Source organism: Pithys albifrons, chromosome 1, assembly GCF_047495875.1.
Source record: "Pithys albifrons albifrons isolate INPA30051 chromosome 1, PitAlb_v1, whole genome shotgun sequence".
Taxonomy (NCBI): Eukaryota; Metazoa; Chordata; class Aves; order Passeriformes; family Thamnophilidae; genus Pithys; species Pithys albifrons.
This window is the reverse complement of record NC_092458.1, coordinates 126,784,682-126,801,449: the sequence shown is the minus strand read 5'-3', so window position 1 is coordinate 126,801,449 and position 16,768 is coordinate 126,784,682. Positions and strand designations below refer to the sequence as shown.

The 16,768-nt window shown below is 57.8% G+C and overlaps 1 protein-coding gene across 1 annotated transcript; it reads right to left on the bottom strand.

Moving 5' to 3' along the window:
• Positions 1-6,884: 6,884 nt before the first annotated feature.
• LOC139678354 (folate receptor gamma-like) lies at positions 6,885-15,066 on the bottom strand. Its single transcript, XM_071569118.1, has 5 exons — positions 14,925-15,066; positions 8,871-9,034; positions 8,056-8,244; positions 7,481-7,616; positions 6,885-7,258 (listed from the first exon to the last, which is right to left on the bottom strand). Exons 1-5 carry the CDS (start codon positions 15,064-15,066, stop codon positions 6,885-6,887), a joined length of 1,005 nt encoding a protein of 334 aa, XP_071425219.1.
• Between the last annotated feature and the right edge of the window lie 1,702 nt (positions 15,067-16,768).

Here is a 16,768-nt window from a genome sequence, read left to right as displayed (position 1 = left end):
AACAGCACCCCAGGTCAGTGCTCAGGGGGCTGTGGAGCCCTGGCTTGGCTGTGTGGGGTGCCAGGGTGGCTGCAGGTGGGTGATGCCCTCGGAGCTGCGGGTCAGGAGCTGAGCCCGGGGTGGGCAGAGCTGTCCCTGTCCCACTTGTGCTGGGAGTCCATCCATGGCCAGGGCCAGGTGAGGCTGGTGGACATAAATAACTGCTCTGATCAGCTGCAAGTCAGGAATTACAGTCTGGGATTTCTGCATGGAAAGACCTGTCCAGCCCTGGCACAGCTGCCCAGGTCGGTGGCACAGTCACATCCCTGGAAGTGTGCAAAGAACATGAGGATGTGGCCCTTGGTTTAGTGGTGACCATGGTGGTGGTGTGGCATTACACCCCCAGCACTGGCACTGCACCCCCAGCACTGGCATCACACACACCCCAGCACTGGCATCACACCCCCAGCACTGGTATCACACACACCCCCAGCACTGGCACTGCACCCCCAGCACTGGCACTGCACCCCCAGCACTGGTATCACACACACCCCCAGCACTGGCACTGCACCCCCAGCACTGGTATCACACACACCCCCAGCACTGGCATCACACACACCCCCAGCACTGGCATCACACCCCCAGCACTGGTATCACACACACCCCCAGCACTGGCACTGCACCCCCAGCACTGGCATCACACCCCCAGCACTGGCATCACACACACCCCCAGCACTGGCATCACACCCCCAGCACTGGCACTGCACCCCCAGCACTGGCATCACACACACCCCCAGCACTGGCATCACACACACCCCCAGCACTGGCATCACACCCCCAGCACTGGCACTGCACCCCCAGCACTGGCATCACACACACCCCCAGCACTGGCATCACACACACCCCCAGCACTGGCACTGCACCCCCAGCACTGGCACTGCACCCCAGCACTGGCACTGCACCCCCAGCACTGGCATCACACACACCCCCAGCACTGGCATCACAGCCCCAGCACTGGCACTGCACCCCCAGCACTGGCATCACAGCCCCAGCACTGGTATCACACACGCCCCCAGCACTGGCACTGCACCCCCAGCACTGGCATCACACACACCCCCAGCACTGGCATCACAGCCCCAGCACTGGTATCACACACCCCCCCAGCACTGGCACTGCACCCCCAGCACTGGCACTGCACCCCCAGCCAGCATGGGGGGGATTGTCATCCAACTTATCTCCTAATGGTCTCAAGTTCTGGGGCTCAGGCCCGTGTGGGGTCCCAGTGCCATTGTCAGTGCCCTCTGCGGTGCCCCTGCCATTGGAGCCTCTGGCCAGGGTGACTCAGAGGCTGCCACAGCAGGAATTATTTCCCCTCTCTCAGCAGAGGGATGAGGTTTTGCTGGGGGGAGCAACAGATTCAGTGATAGAAAATGGGTTTGGATAATTTTTGCAAAAGCAAATTATTTTAATGCTGGGCCAACTTTCCCTCCAGCAAACAACCACCACTAATGATGCATTTTCCTGAAAATTGGGGTTTTATCAGGTGCCTGACCCTGCCTTTTGTATTTCTATTTTTCAGAAGACAAATAATTTCTTTCATTAGCCCAAAGGATGGAGCTGGGACATAAATCTTGCAGAAGAACATTCTTTCTATAAAATGTGTAACACCCTGTGCTGCCACTCCCTGATGGACATTTGTGCTTTTAGGGGTCCTGCTGGCCCCACTCAGGGTCAGGATGCAAAACATTGTCTGCATGGGGGTGTCTGAGGGGACAATCCATGTGCACCCCGTATTCCTGGGATCCCTGAGCCTGGCAAAGCCCTGCCAGCCCCTGGAGTCCACCCTGTGCCCCATGCCCACCCTGGCAAAGCCCTGCCAGCCCCTGCAGCCCACCCTGTGCCCGATGCCCACCTTGGCACAGCCCTGCCAGCCCCTGCAGCCCACCCTGTGCCCGATGCCCACCTTGGCAAAGCCCTGCCAGCCCCTACAGCCCACCCTGTGCCCAATGCCCACCTTGGCAGAGCCCTGCCAGCCCCTGGAGCCCACCCTGTGCCCAATGCCCACCTTGGCAAAGCCCTGCCAGCCCCCGGAGCCCACCCTGTGCCCGATGCCCACCTTGGCACAGCCCTGCCAGCCCCTGGAGCCCACCCTGTGCCCGATGCCCACCTTGGCACAGCCCTGCCAGCCCCTGGAGCCCACCCTGTGCCCCATGCCCACCTTGGCACAGCCCTGCCAGCCCCCGGAGCCCACCCTGTGCCCGATGCCCACCTTGTCCCCCAGCCCAGAGCACTCAGTGCCACGGCCAGTCCTGCCTTGGGCACCTCCAGGGCTGGGCACTCCAACCCTCCCTGGGCAGCCCCTGCCAGGGCCTGCCCACCCTTTCCAGGCAGAAATTCCTGCTGCTGTGCCCCCTGCCCCTGCCCTGGCCCAGCCTGAGGCCGTGCCCTCTGCTCCTGTCCCTGTGCCCTGGGGCACAGCCCGACCCCCTGTCCCGGCTCCCCCCTCCTGGCAGGGATGGCAGAGCCAGAAGGTGCCCCCTGAGCCCCCTTTGCTCCAGCTCAGCCCCCCCAGCTCCCTCAGCCCCTGCCCATATCACTGACTCTCTGAACACACCCAGCATTACTGCAATAACATCTCTGCTCCAAGTCAGGTCCCCAGGCTGAGTCTGGGTGAGACTCACAGGGTTCAAAGTCTGCCTTAAACCCAGAATGTTCAAGAAAAACAAACTCCCTCATCTTTATGTATGTGTTTATTTTTTAAAGCTGAGAAATCCAACCAGCCCACACAATTTGCTGATGAAATCCAGGAAGGACAAGGGGGTTGGTGGGTCTCCCCCAAGACCAAGTATTTATTGCCACTGAAATAACAGCAAGGAGCTGATGGAACCTTCTAATGGAAGGGACAGTGGAACAAGCTGATCTTGAAGGTCCCTTCCAACCCAAACCCTTCTGGGATTCAGCCCCTGTGTCCCTGTCAGTGAAGATCAACCATCCCAGGAGGAGAAGCTGTCCCAGGTGCAGGTCAGGAATCTCAAAACACAAACACAATGAAGGAGTGGAAAATAAACATCCGACATGAAATTTTCAAGGGAAACATGAAAAGTAGGAATAGAAGGAATGCTGAGGGATCAGGTAGTCCAACTGCTCCCCTTGAAGGCCAGAAGCTCATCCAAATGACTCAGAAGGGTGTTCAGTAAATCCAGTCTGACATTCCTGGATGGCACTTCTGTACCTCTCCAAAAGCCCCTTGTGCCTGGAAGAGGCTCCTGTGCTTCATTTCCTGGGCAAAATTAATTATTTTGTTGCTAGTGGGTCTCTGTGTTCCCTCAGAAGTTGCCCCAACTCGTGTTTGGTGCCCTCTGAGAGCCAGGAGGAGGCTGGAGCTGCACCAAAAATTGTAAATAGCCAGGCAGGATAACAAAGAGCACACCAGGCTGGTGCCCTCCCGTGGAATGCAGGGATAAAGAGCAGATATTCCAGGGAGGGTCAGAGCTGTGTCCCCAAATGACATCAGCAGCTTTCACACCCAGGGAAACCATTGTCTGCTGAGCAGCTCATCAGTGAAAGCAGAGAAGAATGGCAGAAACCAGACCACTTCCTTCATCTTTGGAAGTGAATAACTGGTAACTTCAGTTTCAAAAAGCCTTTTCCCAGTGAGTTTTGCTTTCACTTTGTGGTGGTTTTGTTTGGCTCCTTCTCTGCTCTCGTTTCCAAACCCATGACCTGGGATGTGTCCCAGTGCAGGGACAGCCAGGCCCGTCCCCTCCCTGCTCCTGCCCCAGGAGGGGCTGCCCCAGCTGCAGGAGAAATGACATCACCTTGGCACACTTTGTTCCTGAGAACTTCATGGTTGCTGCTGCCAGGTGTGCTCCATAACCAGGGGCTTCTCCTGTTCTTCAGGAAATGAATGTTAGTCCTGCTGGTTGGTTGCCCTTTTCCCCCTCTGCTATGGCAGGTCCTGAGGTTCCCTCCCTCCATGCTGGTTTTCATTCCCATTTATCTTCTATTCATCCTCCAAGATCTCCTCCAGCAGCCCTGGGGCTGCTCCTGCCCCTCTCTGAGTGCTCCCAGGGGAATTATCAGCCCACCCTTACCCTGCCCTGTCATTTAACCATCCATTTCATTACCTTTGTACTTCTTTCCCTATTTCCTCTGATTTCTTACTTTCCTGATGTCAGACTACTACAGGAAAAATAATTTATAGCTAAAAACTAAATAGCTGCCACTGCTGGTCCCCCCACCCATCACTGCTGGGCTTCCCCAGCATCAGAATCCCAAAGCAGCTCGTCCATCACTCTGTGCCTCGCTGAGTGCAAATCCCCTCTTGCCTTCCCAGCCCTCTCTGCCTTTCTCTGCTCCCTTCTGGAGATCCCTCCTGTTCTCTTCTTATGCCAGGGATCACTGCAAAGGTGGGGATTTGTGCCTGACACTTTGTTAGCTCAACCCAAGACACACTTGCTACTCCCTCCCTTCTTAGTCTTTCTCCTTGCTGGGGTTTGGGAGAAAAAATCTGCTGTTTTGATTCTGTCTGTAACAAACAGCACAACTTCCTGAAGTGTGTCCTCCCAGGCCTTGTTCTCGAGTGATCAGAGAATTATGGAATGATTTGGGGTGGAACACCCAGTGCCACCCCCTGCCATGGGCAGGGACACCTTCCCCTATCCCAGGTTGCTCCAAGCCCCGTCCAGCCTGGCCTTGGACACCTCCAGGGATGGGGCAAGGAGGTGTCTCCACTTGTTTTCCCAAGCCCCCCTTGCTGAAGGGCAGTGCTTTCAGCTACAGAAAACAAAGAAGAGCAAATAAACCCCAGCAGAACAAAGGCCTTTGGCAGTTTTGGTGGGAAATACCCACCATGAACACCACGGGGAATGTGACATTCCTGCACGTGCCCACAGAGCTGTCTGGGCAAAGCCAGGAGAGCTGGACAAAAGTCAGATATCTCAGGGGACAACAAAGGTATTTTGGGACAGGCTGAGACCAGGGCTGAGTTTCTCTTCTTCCTACCAAGTTCAGTGTCCCTGTGTCCCCCCCTCCAGCTCTGCATCCCCTCCTGCTCCATCCCACCACAGCCCTGCTGCTGCTGTGGCTCTGCCCCCACGGCCCCACCAAGCCCCTCCACCCCCCTGTGCTGTTGGTGTCCCCCTCAGCTCCAACACCATCCCCAGCCCCTGACCAACACTCAGGCCACAGCACCTCCTGCAGAGCAGCCACCAGATCCTCTCCAACCCATCACTTTGGACACACCTTCCTCAGCCTGGGCAGGTTTGCCTGGACAACCTGCACAAACCCACCATTTCTGGGGTGAAACCCAGTCAGATCTGGGAGAAATCACTGAGAACACTCAACTCTTAGAAATGTCCAAGGGGTGTCTGCAGCTGGGAGTGCCTCAAAGGGGAGAGGAGGTTGCAGCACTTCTCAGAGCTCAAAAACAACTTGGAAGGATGAAAAACTATCAGTGTTTGGAATCCCTGGGGTCAGATGTCCCTCCAGACACAGCATTTCCACGGGGATTGGGACAGGAGGACAACACACCACTCCTCAGGGGGACCCCAACGTGCTCTGAGAGACAAGAACTTGGACATCATTTGCACACAGTGAACAGAACCCGCCCAGACACCAAGGCCACAGACAGCAGGAGTTGCCTGAGTGGGATTTTCCTTCCACCCAAACAGCTTTGCCTTCCCCATTGTTTGATCTTTGTCCTTTATGGAGATTTCTGTCACAGGAATCAGCTCCAGGTGTTCTCTCTGGGCAGACAGGGCAAACCTTACACTCCTCACATGGGCTGGAGGGCATTTCTGAGCTCTGCTTGGTCCTGGGATTCCTTCAGCTTGTGCAGACAACATGTTCAATGTAGAGAGATTAGATTAAATTTAACATACTAAACTTAGGGAGAGGAAAAAGTTCTTCCCTGTTTCATATAAAGGCAAGGAATTGGTGACCAGCTGTGACAGAGGCTGCATCATGAGGAGCATTTAAAAATAAAAACAACGAGCCAGAAAAGCTTCTGGAAACAACTGATTTGATCTACAAACTCCTGGAAATACTTGAAGCACTACAAAGCTCTGCAGCCTGGACTTGGCCTGAGCTGGGCAGCCCTGGCATTGCCCAGATACTGCCATGGGCAGAGGGGGAGCTCCAGACAAAGTTTATCAGGGAGACCCTCCCACTGAGTCATGAGGGGCAGAAAGGACAACAACATCCACCACAGACCCCCTGGAATCTCCCCAGGACCCCCTGGCTTCCTAAATTCCTTCCCAGAGAGGAGTCTGGGGGCAACTGGATCCAACTGCAGCCCAAGACTCGGTCAGTGGTTTATTTGTAAAGGATTGTACAGGTGTGACTGAACCTTTGTACAACTGTGGCTCACAGGATTAGGAGCAGATGGAACTGGACGAGCTCTGACATCTCTTCCAACCCAAACCATCTATTATTTTGTGACCTTTCCTACCCCCCAGGACAAACTCCTACATTTACAGATCCCACCACCCCCCAGACCCAACCCCTTCCTCCACCCCCAGGCACTTCCCCACCCTCAGTATTATTTCACATCAGCACAGCAAGGCTGCTCCAGAGCACAACTTTATTGCCAACCCCACCCTTGAGGGAGTCCCAACAGCCCAAAGGGGCAGACACCAGAGCTCAGCCAACCCAGCACAGCCATGGGATGGGAACAGATGTGCAGGAGCTCCCACATCAGAGCAGAGACTGCACTGCCCTTCCCAGGCTGCCAAGGAAATCCCTGCCCTGGTCAGCAGCTGGAAGCAGAAGTGGGGATCAAGGTCCAAAGGCAGAACTCCCACTGAGCACTTACTGGGCTGTGTGATCAGCTGGGACAGACAGACCCAAGTGACCTGTGCCAGCTCCTCTTGCAGGGCAGCTGGAGCAGTCCAGGCCATGTCCCTTTAGGAGACAGTCAGAGGGACCCCCACCCATGGGATCCACAGCCCCTGGGCTACCTCAGGGATCAGCACAAGGGCCAGAGGCAGCAGCACCAGGACAGACCATTGCAGAGCACACACGGCTTGGTCTCTCTCAGGAGCCACGTCCTCCACCCCAGCAGGAGAAGATCTCTTTTTCCAAGCATAGTACTTGGCCACAACCACGTTGGGGTTCCCCTGGGCAGGGTCAAACCACATCTGGATGCAGCGCCCGCTGCCCCGGTGCTCACTGGTGTATTTGTAGGAGTTGGACCAGATCTTCTCACACAGGTCTCTGGGCCGGGGGAAGACCTCGCTGAAGGGTCTGCACATGGAGCCCCAGGGACAGCGGTTGGTTCCTGGGGACAGAGCACCACAGGAGGAAACGTCACTGTGAGCACTGGGACAGCCCTTCCCTCGTGTCCTCCCCCCTGGGTCACCTGCCCACAGCCCATCACCACACCTGGGCTGACCTTCTAGTGACAAGGCCAGAAGGTGAGAGGGCTCTGGGGTCCTGGCAGCAGTGCCAGTGCCAGTGACCCGCCTGGGGGGTCAGAAGAGTCTCCCCACTGCCCACCAACCTGTTGCCCAGTTCCAGCCCTTGTGCCAGTTCTCTTTGCAGGTGACAGAGTCCCTGCAGTCCTCCCACCACTCCTCGCAGTCCTCCTTGCAGAGGGGCACGTGGAGAATCCTCTCCCGACGCCAGCTGCTGTCCACCTGCAGGGACACAGGACCAGGAGCGCTGGGGAGGGTGCCTGAAAGTCAAAGGCAGGGTCTGCCCCATCCCAGCCCCCCTCCAGCCCCTCCCACTGGGCTCCAGGGCTGATCTCAGAAGCATTTTAGTCCCTGCAGAAACAGTCAGACAGGCCTAAGCAGTGGACAGAGAAGTCCTTGGAGTCTTTCTACTCAGTAGGAAAGGTTGGACATTCCAGATTTTTTGAAGAAATTTCTCCCTGTGAGGGTGGGCAGGCCCTGGCACAGGGTGGGCAGAGCAGCTGTGGCTGCCCCATCCCTGGGAGTGTCCCAGGCCAGGCTGGACAGAGCTTGGAGCAGCCTGGGCTGGTGGGAGGTGTCCCTGCCATGGCAGGGGTGGGATGAGATGGCCTTGAACGTGCCTTCCAGCCCCCAGTTCCACGACTCCATGATCTGCTCCTACCTGGTCAATCCAGGGGCCCAGGTTGGGTGAGCACTCGTACAGACACGTGTCCTGGATGAAGTGGCGCTTGCACTTGGGTGGCATCACCCCGCAGTGGTTCCAGTTGAAGTTGTACAGGTTGGACTGGTCCTTGTGGGCTTCTGAGGTGGTGTTGGCTGTGCAGCAGGCATAGTCCTTCCAGGGAGAACACTGCAACAGAGCAAGGGACAGGCTGGTCACGGGGGCAGGAGCTCCAGGGGGTCAGAGGATGCTGCAGGTCCGGGGTCCCTGCAGGACCCCAGCAAGGAGCCTTCAGAACCCAGAGGATTTTCTGTCCTCCAGCAAACCCTTGAGCACTTTGGACCAAGGAGTTCTGGGCTGCAGCCCTGGAGTAAGAGCAGGAGGAGAAGGTCAGAGCCTCACCAGGAATTACTCCCACTCTGAGGAACAAAACCAAACTCCTTCTCCTGCACCCCAGCTTGCCCTTAGCCCCATCTCCACCAGGGAGCTGGGGCAGAGCAGGGAGAGTCTCCAACGTCGAGGTGGAGCAGATGAGACTCTTCCCTTTCTGCCCTTTCCCTTGCTCTGCTCTGGGGTACCTGAGCTTTGGGAAGGGGAGATCTCCTGATCCAAGAGGGGTGACCCTGAGCTGCCAGATCCTCACACCACTGCCCCTGCCCTGCCCTTTTGCTGGAAGAGGGCAGCAAACAGCTCTCACACCCAGCATGGGCTTTCTCCCGCAGGCAAGGGGTAGCCAAGCCCAAACCAGCCCCTAATTCTGGGGAGGTGGGTACAGGGGGCCCAGGCAGTGCCACACAGCCCATCAGAGCTCATACCTGGTCATGCAGCTTCCCCTCGGGGCCAGGCTTGCTTTTGTGGTGCTTGGCATCCATGCAGATGTTCAGCAGAGGGTCCCTCGCTGGCAGCACCACACTGGCTGCCAACAGCACCAGGAGCAACAGCCCTGCTCCCATGCCACAGCCTGCCCGGGGGCACGGGGCTGCAGGGACAGGGCAGGGAGCAGGGACAGGGCACAGACAGCAGGGACAGGGCACAGACAGCAGGGACAGGGCACGGACAGCAGGGACAGGGCACAGAGAGCAGGGACAGGGCACGGAGAGCAGGGACAGGGCACGGACAGCAGGGACAGGGCACGGAGAGCAGGGACAGGGCACGGGGCAGGGACAGGGCACGGACAGCAGGGACAGGGCACGGAGCAGGGACAGGGCACGGAGCAGGGACAGGGCACGGGGCTGCAGGGACAGGGCACGGAGAGCAGGGACAGGGCACGGACAGCAGGGACAGGGCACGGACAGCAGGGACAGGGCACGGGGCTGCAGGGACAGGGCACAGACAGCAGGGACAGGGCACGGAGAGCAGGGACAGGGCACGGGGCTGCAGGGACAGGGCACAGACAGCAGGGACAGGGCACGGAGAGCAGGGACAGGGCACGGAGAGCAGGGACAGGGCACGGACAGCAGGGACAGGGCACGGAGAGCAGGGACAGGGCACGGACAGCAGGGACAGGGCACGGACAGCAGGGACAGGGCACAGACAGCAGGGACAGGGCACAAACAGCAGGGGCAGGGCACAGACAGCAGCGAGGGAGGTGCTGCGGGGGCCGGGCACTGCCAGGGCTGTGCCAGCGGCTCAGGCATCAAGGACACAGGCACAGCCCCCTCGGGCAGGGCTGCAAGGTCAGCGGCGCCTTATCACTGGGACAGCACCGGGACAGCACCGGGACAAACACCGGGACAAACACTGGGACAGCCTCCTTGTCTTCAGGAGTATCTTAAGACAGGAAAGTTGGTTTGGTTTTTTTTTAATCTTCGTCTGGGACTTTGAAGACCCTCACCTGAGACCTCCAGGGGAGACCTGAATCATCTCAGAGTCACAGAATGGTTTGAGATGGAAAGGACCTTCAAGCTCATCTCATTCCACGCCCTGCCATGGGCAGGAACACCTGCCAGACCCGGGTGCTCCACGCCCCATCCAGCCTGGCCTGATGAGCAATAAAAGGAGGCCTTGGCCTCCTCTGCCTGCCTGGAGGGAGAAATTTTATAGTAATTTACTGAAAAAAACCCAAACAAACAAAAAACCCCAAACAACCAACAACAAAACCCAAACAAACAAATTCCCTGCTATTCCTTGTCAATACAACACAAGGGTCTGAACCAACGGCCTTTTAGGAGTTTGCAAAACACAGGGGCAAGACAAAGCATTTGCAGCATTAAATGGCACAAAACACCCCAAAAGAAGCAGCTACAAACCTGAGGGAGCAGCCACAGAAACCTGAGAACTGAGAAGTTCTTAACTTGCATCATAACTCCACTCATATATGGCAAACCAAAAAAGTCCCTGCTAAGAAGGAAATAAAAGAAAATTGAGCAGCTTTGCCAGCCCTGAGAACCTCAAACCCACTGCAAAAACTCAAACCCAGCCAGCTGAGCAGCCCCCGGGGGCAGCTTTAACAGGAAAGCAGCTGGCACCTGTGTTGGCACCTGGAAGGAACTTCCTCCCGTATTTAAGGGGGTTTCACTCGTGCCAGCCTTGGTTACTGCTGAGGTTGATGTTTTGGTTATAACCAGTTCCTGTGGCCTCTTTCCCGAGCAGAATCTCTTGCCTGGGAAACACTCAGGTGTTTGTTTCCAAAAGCAGGTCTGTGTCAGCCTTGGCCCTTCCCAACCAGCCTGAGTTCCCCCACTCACCCAGTGCCAGGCAGTGTGGGTTGGCATCACTGCCCGAGCCAGAGCCCAGGAGGGGCTGACCCAGGGCTCTGGGCAGGGCATAAATAATGGGATAAATTCAAAAAGCAGCAAATGACACAGGAATGATGCTGCTGCTGCTGCTGCTGCCTCTAAAGGAAGAACAACAACTCCCCAAACAAACCAAGACTGCAGGTGCTGAGGGGAGCAGTGCAGCTCCTGTGGCACCTGGGCAGTGCACCTGGGCAGTGCACCTGGGCACAGCATTCCTGCTGGAAGAACCACCAGAGCCCCCCAGGGCCAGCCCTGAGCCCCAGCACGGGCTCAGCCTGTCTGGGGCACCTTTGGGGGCCTTCCCTTCACCCACTTGCCTCATCTGACTGTGCTTCATGAGTGAGCACTTCAGGCTCTGGGAGACAATCCCGGGATCCCTGAGGTTGGCACAGCCCTGCCAGCCCCTGGAGCCCACCCTGTGCCCAATGCCCACCTTGGCACAGCCCTGCCAGCCCCTGCAGCCCACCCTGTGCCCGATGCCCACCTTGGCACAGCCCTGCCAGCCCCTGGAGCCCACCCTGTGCTCGATGCCCACCTTGTCCCCCAGCCCAGAGCACTCAGTGCCACGGCCAGTCCTGCCTTGGGCACCTCCAGGGCTGGGCACTCCAACCCTCCCTGGGCAGCCCCTGCCAGTGCCTGCCCACCCTTTCCAGGCAGAGATTCCTGCTGCTGTGCCCCCTGCCCTGCCCTGGCCCAGCCTGAGGCCGTGCCCTCTGCTCCTGTCCCTGTGCCCTGGGGCACAGCCCGACCCCCTGTCCCGGCTCCCCCCTCCTGGCAGGTAGGAAAGGCCCTGGTGCTTCTCCCATTCACATCCGAGATGTCCCTGAGCAGATTCTCCTCCCACCCCTCCCCTGCTCTGCCCCCTTCCCCACGGGATGGGCAGAGCACCAAGGCAGGTCCTGGTGGGCTCTGCAGTCCTGGCTGTTCTCTGCTCCTTGTCTGGAAATTTCTGATAGCTGCTTTGTGTTTGGAACTGCTGTTCACCAAACAGTGCTGTGACCCTGTCAGAGCAGTGACAGCTTGTTCCTGGGAGAGCATTGTCAGCCACCAGCCTGTCACTCCCTGCGCCGTGTCCCGCGTTCCCCCCGGTGCGTCACTGCCTGCTCAGCTCCGCTGATTCCCTGGGAAATCTGCTGGGCTGCTGCTCCGTGACTCAGTTGGAACAGGTGTCACATCCCACTCCCACGTGGCACCCAAGAGGCAGAGATGCCTGAGCTTAAAAGGATGGCAAAAGGCAAAAGGGTCCAAACAAGAAAGCTCACAAAGTTTAATTGGCCAACTCCACCCTCTGCGTGGAAATTGGTGCATGTTTTGCCCCCTCTTTCTAAGAGTGAAAGAAAAGAGTAAAAGAAGAAGGGAAGGAGATGTGAAAGAGCTTGGATAGGACAGGAGGGGGGATCAGCAGCCCTGGCTCCGGTGCTGATCCTGCCAACTGGGTGTCCTGGGGGCTGCCAGGGCTCTGGGGGGCACCTTCTCATGGGGGAGTTTTCCCCATCTGGGATCAGGTTTCTTGCTCTTGGTGTATGTGAGTGAGCACGTGCAGTCTGTTCTGGAGCTTCCTGGAGATGAGCTGAGGGGGTTTGAGGGTCTTCTGGAGGTCTTGATTCTCCTCCATGACCCCATTTCTGTGCTGGGTCTGTCCTTTGTGTTGTGGGGTCACCACAGACCAGAACAGTTGGCCCCAAAAAGGGGCTGCCCCACCAGGAGGGCTTCTACCCAGACACATCCTGGTGGCCACATCCTGGTGGCCACATCCTGGTGGCCACATCCTGGTCTAACTCTGTCACTTGAGTGATATTCAGAGTTTGAGGCACAGCAACACATCAGCTCCTTCCTGCCCAGGCTGCCACTCCAGGATCTGCTGCAGATTTTTACAGCTGGTCCTGGAGGGATTTAATATCCTCAGAGACTTGGTTGATTTGATGTTTCCCCCTCCCTTTCCCAAACAAAATATGTTGAAAAGCAGAAATCAGAGAATCACAGAAGTTTTACGTTGAGAGAGACCTTAAAGGTGAGTCGATTCCCAGCCCCTGCCGTGGGCACAGACCCTCCCACTAGACCAGGTTGCTCCAAGCCCCATCCAACCTGGCCAGGAACACCTTCAGGGATGGGGCTTATCCAGGTGCTCATGGGGTCAGCCCTTTGGTGCCAACTGGAATAACTTCAAAGACTTGGACAGTAAAATTTCACTTGAGGGGTGTGAACTGTCCTGATGCTCTAGACAGTCTTTAAGGTCACTCCCAGCCCAAACCATTCCTTGATTTCCTGATTCTCTGTGTGCCATTTTTATGGCCAGATGTGGTTTTGTGCATCACACACCTAAGACATCATTAATGAGAAGAAATGCTCATACCCTGAGTGACGTCACCACATAAATATTTGAACCAAACATAATTTCCTCTATTGATCTTCCCCTCACAAAAACAGCTGGCAGAGAATGAGGCTGTGCCCGCTGTCGTTGCTAAAACAGTAATGAATAAATGCCTCAATAAGGCCTAAATGCTGCAGCAGAGTGCTGGCTGTGCAGGGCTATCAGCAATTTCCATCAGTAATTAGGGAGCAGAGCTGCAGAGATCACAGGGACCAGGCAGGGGTTATCAGAGAGAACAGCTATTCTTGGGGCCACAAAGGAGAGTTAAAGTTTAACCAGCAAAGCAAAAGCAGTTTCCAGAGATCAGCAGTTTCAGGGACCAGGTCTGTGCATCTGCAGAGGACCTGACAAGGGAGGAAGGTCCTCGAGGTGGGATTCCCACTGTATGAATCATCCCAGACATTGGATAAGCTGTGAGACCCACCACGGGATGGGTTTGCCACAGGTCTACTCAGGGCTCCAGGCACAAATGTAAAGGCACATCATGGAACCCCAGACTGGTTTGGGTTGGGAGGGACCCCAAACCCACCCAGTGCCACCCCTGCCATGGGCAGGGACACCTCCCACCAGCCCAGGGTGCTCCAAGCCCTGTCCAACCTGGCCTGGGACACTCTCAGGGCTGGGGCAGCCACAGCTGCTCTGGGAAATCCATCCCAGTCCCTGCCCACCCTCCCAGCCAGGAATTCCTGCCCAATATCCCACCTATCCCTGCCCTCTGGCACTTTGAAGCCATTCCCCTTGCCCATGTAAAGTCTCTCTGCACCCTGGAGGTCCTTTCCAGCTTTAATGATTCTGTGATGTGGGGACATGGAGGTGGCACTCTTGGTACATCCCGTCCCTGGGTCCCCCCTGGGGCTCCATCGGGAGCTGCAGATTCTGCCCTGACTGCTGGGACACACGGGATGGAACATGTACCCAACTAGTGTGGGCTTGAGTGGGACTCCTCCTCTGTGAGCTGCCTGGGAGGAGAGCACTTCCACTGGGATTCTGTGTGAGATGGAGCTCCTGGAGTGCTGCCCCATCCCCAGGAGTGCTGCCCCATCCCCAGGAATGCTCCCCCATGCCCTGGAGTGCTGCCCCATCCCCTGGAGTGCTCCCCCATCCTCTGGAATGCTGCCCCATCCCCTGGAATGCTCCCCCATGCCCTGGAATGCTGCCCCATCCCCAGGAGTGCTGCCCCATCCCCTTCTCAGCAGCTCAGGGTGAGGTGTGGTGGCTGCAGACACCTGAGTGGGGCTGCTGAGCTTCAGCTGTCCCTCCAGAGGGGACACAGGACCTGCTGCCATCACTGCCTCTGTGGGCACTGAGATGCTGCTGCTCCTGCCCCGGGGGCATTAATGTGTGCCCATGTTCTGTTGCCTGTCCAGGGGCTCAGCACTGGGTTGTGCCCTGTGAGAGCTCTTTGGGGGAACAAAAAGGAAGTCCAAAATTAATGAAGAGTGAGAATGGTCAGAGTTTATGAGGGGTGGAAATTAATAAAAGGATGAAGGAAGTCAAATCTGGGTGCCTAAAATTAAGCACTAAGTCAAGCTTTAGGGCTGAGATAAACCCTGATGGACTGACTTCAGTCAGGTATTTTCCCAGGCTCTGGGTGCACCTGACACAGGGCAACCTGTGTGACCTCAGGGATTTGTGGTCTCCAAAGAGATGTGTCTTCCACGTGGTTCTGTGGGGAGCTCCCACCTCGGGCTGAGGCCCCCGGGCCCTGGGGGTGACAGGGACAGGAGCATCGCACCCCTGCACCTGCACCGCGGCCCCACCTCCTGCTTCCAGCATCCCGCATCCCACATCCTGCATCCCGCATCCTGCATCCCACATCCTGCATCCCACATTCTGCATCCCACATTCTGCATCCCGCATCCTGCATCCCGCATCCTGCATCCCGCTTCCAGCATCCCCCATCCCGCATCCTCCCCCGCCTCCCTCCCGCCGCCCCGGCAGAGGGAACCATCGAGCCGCGCTCCGCAGCCCGCGGGGCCCGGGCGGGGACGGGGACAGGGACAGGGACAGGGGCCGGGAGAGGCAGCGGGAGTTGCGGGATCCCAGCTCGCACCTCCCCACTCGGGGGGCCGGGTGGCACAGGGCGGCCAGAGCCGGGCTGCCCAGTTACCCTCGGGGCTCCCCAGTTGCCCTCCAGGCTGCCCACTTACCCTCGGGGCTGCCCAGTTACCCTCGGGGCTCTCCAGTTACCCTCCAGGCTGCCCAGTTACCCTCCAGGCTCCCCCAGTTGCCCTCGAGACCCCCCAGTTACCCTCCAGGCCTTCCAGTTGCCCCCAGGGCTCCCCAGTTACCCTCCAGGCCCCCCAGTTGCTCTGTCAGGGCTCCCACTGGGGCAGCAAAGCTCAGCCCAGCCTGGCAGGTCCCTGGGGAAGGGTTTGAGCAGCAGCAAAGCCACAGTGGGGCTGTGCCAGAGGCTGCTCTGGGATCCAAGGATGACTCTCCCACGATCTGTCTCACTGCTCTTTGTGCCTGTGGGAGCTCCCAGAGCTGACTCTGAGGGACAGGAGGGCTCTGACAGGGGGGACAGGAGGTCTCCCCCCTGGGCAAGCTCTGCCAGGAGCTCTCGGGCAGAACTTGTTTGAGATGTGGCACTTGTGGACATGGGTTAGTGGTGGCCTTGGCAGTGCAGGGGGTGGAATTAGATGGTCTTTCAGGTCCCTCCCAACCCAAACCAGTCTCTGATTCCCAGTCTAAATGAATCAGTGTGAGGAGGTCGAGCTGCAGTTTCTTGTGGAAGCTTCAGCAGCCTAATTAGTGCCTGCTAATTGTGGAATGACAGTTGTTCCCAGAAAGCTGATGGTGCAGCCTGAGCCAGGCAAAACGTTCCAGGAGAAACATTAAAACTGGAGAGGAAAACACTTTTTAATTAAAGAGTCCTTTAGTTAGTGACTGAGCTGCTCCTGTAAAGGTCCCTTGGCAGACCTGGGAGCCAATTCCATTGTCAGCTTCAGTCTGGAACAGCAGCTCAGCTGTGGAGGGTGACCCTGCCAGACCCAGATCCAGACCCAGACCCAGACCCAGAACCAGAATCAGACCCAGGCCCAGCCCCAGCCCCAGGCCCACCCCATCCCCATCCCCATCCCCATCCCCATCCCCAGCCCCAGGTCCAGAACCAGCCCCAGACCCAGCCTCAGCCCCAGCCCCAGCCCCAGCCCCAGCCCCAGCCCCACACCCAGCCCCACACCCAGCCCCACACCCAGCCCCACACCCAGCCCCACACCCAGCCCCCTCCCCTCCTGCTCACCCTCATCCTCCACCTCGGCTACAATGGCCCAGATCCCAATGGCTGGTGACCAGACACGTGGCCCTGGCTGGCAAGAGGACCCTCACAGAGGGCAGTGTCCACCCTGACCTCACCCACACCAGCACTGCTCCCGTGGGCATGGGCAGTGCCACCCAGCCCTGCTCCCCCTCGCTGGGTGGTCAGGACAGGACAGGACTCTCATGCACTTGGTTCAGTTCACTCTTGTGTCCGTGAGTCCCTTGGACCCCAGAGTGGGCTGTACCTGCCCAGATCAGTGCCCAGACCCTGGGCCCCTTTTTGCCACCCAGCAGCTCCAGAACTGGGGCTTTCAAGGCTCCAGTCCCCTCCCAGGCATCAGTT